Source organism: Temnothorax curvispinosus, unplaced genomic scaffold (genome assembly GCF_003070985.1).
Source record: "Temnothorax curvispinosus isolate PA1 unplaced genomic scaffold, ASM307098v1 QBEX01014508.1, whole genome shotgun sequence".
Taxonomy (NCBI): Eukaryota; Metazoa; Arthropoda; class Insecta; order Hymenoptera; family Formicidae; genus Temnothorax; species Temnothorax curvispinosus.
This window is the reverse complement of record NW_020224288.1, coordinates 6,865-14,025: the sequence shown is the minus strand read 5'-3', so window position 1 is coordinate 14,025 and position 7,161 is coordinate 6,865. Positions and strand designations below refer to the sequence as shown.

Below are 7,161 nucleotides of genomic sequence, written 5' to 3'. Positions count from 1 at the left end.
GTGCATAATTCGTTAACACCCTCCACGCGCGTCCTTCTCATCCCGCTTCCATCGTCGGGATTTATCAGCGATTTCGCGAACATTTGGTCCTTCGAGCCGGATGCGTGGAAATTAAAGTGTAGCTCAGACTCAGATCATGTGAACAGAGCATGCCCTTCACGACATGCCGCGTGGACATTATCGCGCGCTTTCGCAAGTGAAGGACAGACATTCTCACGCGCGCTCGCGAGTGTTACGAAAACATGTTCACGCGCTCCCGCGAGTGTAAACAGACATTTTCACGTGCTCAATATAGGACATTGTAGACTCTCGATTCGCGTAGTGTTGTCCTAACGCGTTTCTCGAACGTTCTCGCCTCTTGCAGTGTTTCTCATACGTGTCTCGACGATTCTCAGGTCTCTCAGCGGGCGCAGCTCATTGACGTCTCATCATGCCGGATCCCGCCAAAGATGCGACGGGCGGCAAGACCCCGCCATTGCTCAAGCTGCCGGATGACAAGCGCACTTCAGATCGCCAGGCCTCACCGGTGCGTTTGTCTGCTGAACTCACCTTAAAGGTGAGGACTCAGATGAACCGCATCGCGACAGTGCGGAAAATCGGCGAGACGTTACCATCGTCTGTAGAGGACACGTCTGTGGATGAGATTCTACAAATCTCGATTCAACTCGAGGAGGTGCACAAGGCGTTCCTCAAGGAACACGCCTACTTCGAGGTCTCATGGCCGGCGGCGCTCATCGATCATGAATATTTCTCCAACGACGCCTTCGCCGTGGAGGCGGAGGAGTGTATGACGGCTCGTCGTGCTCTGGCAAAGCTCAAGGGCGCATTGACGGAAAAGATCGCTCCGACGACAGCTCCTGTAGCGGCGCAGCCCGCACAATCTTAGCAGAGATTGCCGGACATTAGCATCCCGTCCTTCAAGGGCGTCTACGAGGCATGGCCTACATATCGTGATCTCTTTAAGGCTGTTATTTATGACAGCCAACGGCTCACCGACGTGGAGAAACTCCACTATCTGCGGCTCTCACTGGAAGGCCCACCTGCTCAGCTCATTTCTGGTCTGCCGCTCACCGGCGATTCGCTCAAACCATCATGGGAAATGCTCGTCGATCGCTACGAGAACAAGCGGCTGCTCATTCAGTCTTATCTGGACCAGCTCTTCGCCAGCTCAACACCGGTGCAAAAGAACGCCAAGGCACTCGACAAGCTGCTCAACACGTTCAAGGAGGCCATCAAAGGCCTACAATCCTTGGGCGTCTCGCAGGATCTGGGCGACTGCGTCTTAGTGTACCAGTTGTCCAGGCAGCTGGATCGCCAAACCAAAGAGCAGTGGGAGACGTCGTTGGGCGTTGCGCGCGAGTACCCGCGATTTGAGAAACTCGAGCAATTCCTCACAACGCGAGCTAGGGCACTCGAGAGAGTCGAGTCAACGGCCAGCTCAGGAAGCGCGGCAGGGGCTGCTCTAGCAACACGGCGCTCCTCGGCTCATCATGCGGCAGCTCAACCGGCACGCACCAACACATCAGACGGCTCAACAGAGTACCCGTGCGACTGCTGTAACGGCACGCACTTCGTGGTGACGTGCCCGAAGTTCAGGGAACTCTCACCGGGTGATCGACAGAAGCTAGCCATCTCACGGAGGCTGTGCTTCAACTGCCTCGGCCGTCACAACGTTCGCTCATGCAAGAGCTCACGGGGGTGCAAGAAGTGCACCTACCGACATCATACGATGCTGCATGAGGCACATCAGAGCGACTCATCCTCGAAGCCAACCACCAGCTCAGCCTCAGCACCTCAATAGGACAACGGTGCAATCGTCGCACGCTCATCTTTGGCTCGCTCATCACACTCAACGTTACTCGCTACGGCCCTGGCTCAGATCAGCTCATCGGTTAATACTCAGCACGTACGGCTTCTCATCGATACAGGTTCTGAACTTACCTTTGTCTCAGAATCGCTCATCCGTCAGCTCAACATTCCTCGTCATCATTCTGTCATTCTCATCACCGGAATTGGTGGCGGAAAGGCCACGCAAACTCGAGGAGTTGCACTCCTCAAGCTCCGCTCACTTCGCTCACGATCAGACGTCATCATTCAAGCTCACATTTTACAGACGTTAACCAACATCCTGCCATCATTCAACGCTGCACCACAGGAATGGCCGCATCTCACCAAGTTAACCTTGGCTGACCCCGATTTTCTGACACCGCGGCCAGTGGATATTATCATTGGAGCTGACTCATATGGGCAAATCATCAAGCCCAACATCATCAAGCAAGACACATTGATGCCTATTGCGCAGCTCTCAATTTTCGGATGGCTCGTTCTCGGACCTGTCGACACATCATCATCAGCATCTGCTGCAGTGCATCATGCATTGATTCAGGAGAGGGAAGATGCTCTCTACGAGTTACTGTCGAGATTTTGGATACAGGAAGAAGTGCCTGCGAGCAACAATCCTGAGCTTACTCCTGACGAGCAAAGATGTGAAGAACACTTCAAGAGTACTGTCTCACGGGACTCAACAGGTCGATACACAGTTCGACTCCCACTAAAATCATCACCTGATACTCTTGGCAACTCGTATCTCACTGCGCATCGATGTTTGCAAAGTTTACAAAGGAGATTCTCCCGAGATGACAACTATCGACGTCTGTATCATCAATTTATGACAGAATATCGAGATCTCAACCACATGAAAAAAGCTTCACCCGTTTCCAGTCAGCAACCGCAATATTATTTGCCACATCACGGAGTGCTCAAACCCGACAGTGCAACCACGAAATTGCGAGTGGTATTCAATGGCTCGAGCGCATCCACATCTGGTCGCTCACTTAATGATATCATGCACACGGGAGCCAAGTTGCATTTAGACGTCACCGATGTCTTGCTCTGGATTCGACAATTTCGACACCTAGTTGCCACGGACATCACCAAGATGTACAGACAGATCAACGTGCATGAAGATGACTGGAACTTACAACGGATTCTCTGGCTCGACGAACTGCTCAACGAAGTGGCCTATTATCTAACCACGGTCACGTATGGAACCAAGGCTGCCCCGTTCTTGGCAGTACGAACGCTGCTGCAACTGGTGGAGGACGAAGGCCATAATTTTCCTCTTGCAGTGCCGTCCATCCTTCAAGGTCGATACGTCGACGACATCTTTGGAGGCGCTGATACTGTCCAACAGTTAATCAAAATTGCATTGCAGCTGAAGAACTTGTGCAGGGTGGGCGGCTTTCCATTGGCCAAGTGGCACGCAACTCATCCAGACGTGCTCACTGCTGTTCAAGCAGAGAAAGACCAGGGCTCACAAATTACATTCGACGATTGCGCAACCAAGATACTCGGATTACGATGGCTTCCTCAAGAAGATTCATTCGCATTCGCAACAAGGATCTCGTCGCATACCGATCATCTCACCAAACGCCTCGTTTTGTCTGAAGTGGCTCAGATATTCGATCCACTAGGCTTTGCATCACCAGTCGTGATCAAGGCGAAGATGCTCTTGCAGGAGCTTTGGCTTCACAAGCTCCAATGGGATGAACCACTGCCATCCCAGCTCTCATCACGGTGGCTCATCATCAGAAAGGAACTTACCAGCTTGCGCAAGATCTCAATACCTCGGTGGTATAACACATGGAGTACATCGACGGTGGAATTTCACGGCTTTTCTGATGCTTCTCAACTGGCAATGGCTGCAGTCGTATTTATCACCGTCCACGGCTCAACTGGTACCACGATTTCATCGGTGTGCTCCAAAACAAAGGTAGCACCGCTCAAGCGGCTCACCATCCCGAGACTGGAACTCACCGCAGCTCTGCTGCTCTCAAGACTCATGCAATACGTTCAAGCCACATTGAAGTTGAACGTCACAACAACTCACCTGTGGACGGACTCTGTTGTGACACTCACGTGGATCAAATCTCATGCATCGCGCTGGAAGGATTTCGTGAGAAATCGGGTCTCTCAAATACAAGAGCTCACTGCGAACGCACATTGGAAATACGTACCAGGTACGTCCAACCCAGCCGACTGCGCCTCACGAGGATTAAACACTGCTCAACTCCAAAGCCACTCATTATGGTGGACGGGACCACCGTGGATACTCACCCCCGAAGCTTGGCCATCTCAACCCGCGCTTTCGGACGAGTTGAGCACGCATGAGGCTCGTCCTGGCATTGCGCTACATGCGGCCGCATTTCAACCGGACTATCACTGGGACCTGATCTATAGGTACTCATCTCTCAACAAGTTATTGAAAATAACAGCTCTTTGTTTCAGATTCATATCGCTTCTGGGAAAGCGCCGACGCAAAACTCTGGACTTACACTCAGCTTTGGAGGAGGCCAGATTTTTCTGGATTAAGGCTACTCAAGCGGCATACTTCACGCACGAGATCAAGATGCTCACGGCCAACTCGAGACTACCAACTGCTCACGCATTCAGCCGATTGACTGCGTATATAGACGCTCAAGGGATCATCCGAGTTGGCGGCCGCCTCAACCAATCAGCACTAGCTCAAGACAGCAAGCATCAGGCGATTTTGCCTCGCCACTCCCAGCTCTCAACCTTGATCATTTCTCATGCTCATCTGCGTACTCTGCATGGAGGAACTCAGCTGACATTGGCTCATGTCAGGCAAAGCTACTGGATCATCGGCGGACGGGCTCCGGTGAAGTCGCATATTCTGCGGTGTGTCGTGTGTGCTCGGCAGAGGGGGATCCGTGCTCATCAATTGATGGGCCAACTACCTCTCTCTCGGGTTACGCCGTCACGTCCGTTTACTCACACAGGAGTTGACTATGCCGGACCGCTCACCATCAAAGCATGGAAGGGACGAGGTGCGAAAACATATAAAGGATGGATCTGTGTGTTCGTCTGTTTCTCCACCTCCGCAATTCACCTCGAAGTAGTCAGTGACTACTCATCAGAAGGATTTATCGCAGCCTTCCGAAGATTTTCCGCGAGAAGGGGAATTGCTCAGACCATATATTCGGACTGCGGGACAACATTCATTGGAGCAGACGCCGCGCTCAAGAAAATGTTCATCCAGAGCTCACAAGAACATCAACAGATCGCTCAAATTCTACAACAGGATTGCACCAGATGGGAGTTCAACCCACCAGGCGCTCCACACATGGGGGGCAAGTGGGAGGCGGTGGTGAAATCGGTGAAGTTTCACCTGAGACGGACTATCGGGGAGACTCTACTCACAACGGAAGAACTCACAACGTTGCTTACGCAGATCGAGGCCATTCTCAACTCGCGGCCTTTAGAACCGTTGAGTGACGACCCTGAAGATGTCTCAGCGCTCACACCAGGTCATTTCCTCATTGGAGGTCCACTCACTACCATACCTGAGCCATCTCTGATTGACCTAGCAACCTCACGCCTATCTCGATGGCAACTCATCCAACAGCGGGTTCAACATTTTTGGGCACAATGGTCGGCTCATTATCTGCAACGCCAGCAGGCGATATCCAAGTGGCATCATCTTAACAACAATATCAAGGTGGGGTCCATCGTGCTGCTCACCGACGAACGCTCTCCACCGTGCAAGTGGCCACTCGCCAGAGTAACAGCTGTGCACCCCGGCAAGGATGACTCACCAGGGTGGTTACCCTCAAGACGGCCACCACGACACTCACTCGGCCAAGTGCCAAGCTTGCGATTCTACCCATCTCAACTGAATGAAGGATCAAGAGTAAGGAATCATCAACAAGGTTGCTGATGGCGGGCGGAATGTTCGAGATTCCCTTAACGTTGCGCCGTCCGATCAGATGGCAGCATCGATCGGGTAACGACGTTCGATCGCCGCGGCAGCTTGCGCCCGCACGGGCGCGCTCATCGCCACCTTCTTCCTCGCGATCGAGGCAATTGTGCAAATGGCCGCGCGGTGACAAGTCGCATTACGTGTGCTCAGTGCATTTCGATAAGTTACTTCGGGTAATCGTTCACATCGTAGTACCCACGCTGTTTTAGATCGTATCATAGACTGTGAAATAGACCGCTCATCAACTCTGGTGCCTCAACACGACGACTCAAACACACACGCGCGCGAGTGCCGATCGCCACGTGTCTCACCGGCTCACGGGCGACTCACCACACGAGAAGGGCAATTAATGTAATTGTCGCTCGCCTGCAACGATCATACACAGACGTTTCTTTGTACACCGCTCATCGATTCTCAGGTCAGATTGTAATAATTTCGATACATTAAAGACGGCTCAGACTGTGGTCTGAGTTACATAAAATAAAGTGCATATTCAGTTAACACCTTCCACGTGCGTCCTTCTCATCCCGCTTCCATCGCCGGGATTAAACAGCGATTTCGCGAACAGGTACATTAAAAGCTACCGCCTGATAGAATGACGATCTGATTTCTTGCTCTGTGAGAGGCACTGCATTATCACATGATTCATATTCTCTAACTATAGAGTCAAAGCGTTTGCAAAAATCATTTACTTTTTCATCTTTGTTCATTTTAATCTGATAGAGACGAGCTCTTACAGATGTATGAGTTACATTTATTTCATTCTTCTTATATCCTCTTAATTTCTTTAAAATATCTGATGGATCTTTTTTATGCAAAATTCTCTTATGATAATTTTCATCTATATGATTAATTATGATATCTCTAACAAAACTTTTTAATTTAGCGATTTTTGATTCCAAAAGATTTTCTGGATCTTTTATACTTGCATCTATTACATCTAGCAAATCATTGTTCATTAACTCTGATTTTAAATAATTAATCCATCCAAAGATCAAAGTTAGATTTCTACGTAAGCTTATACTCTCTTCTAATATGTAGTTTCTGATTATTTAAATCAATTTCTATCGCGTTTTTAAATGCTTCTAAATCTCTACTTTTATCTCTAATTTCGGCTGAGCAGATTGCTTCTTCTACTTTTCTCTTTTTCGGTTCTTTTTGTATTTCAATAACTTTTTCAAGATTATTTTCTTCTAAATTTTGTATATTATCGTTATTTACCTCTAACCGTCTAAGTTTCAGTCTTTCACTCTCTAAATTAGCCTCAGAAACTCGCACCATATTCTCTATCATAGAATTTGCCTGCGTCATCACCCTTTCCAAGGTTTTGAATGTGGTCTCTAATTTTTCAGTCATTGCCTCATTTTTCGCGATAAGTTTTT

The 7,161-nt window shown here is 49.7% G+C and overlaps 1 protein-coding gene across 1 annotated transcript; it reads left to right on the top strand.

The window, feature by feature from the left end:
• Positions 1–430: 430 nt before the first annotated feature.
• Positions 431–5,737, top strand: LOC112464731. The gene is made up of 3 exons (XM_025031886.1): positions 431–859; positions 965–1,672; positions 2,114–5,737. Exons 1-3 carry the CDS (start codon positions 431–433, stop codon positions 5,735–5,737), a joined length of 4,761 nt encoding a protein of 1,586 aa, XP_024887654.1.
• Positions 5,738–7,161: the final 1,424 nt, after the last annotated feature.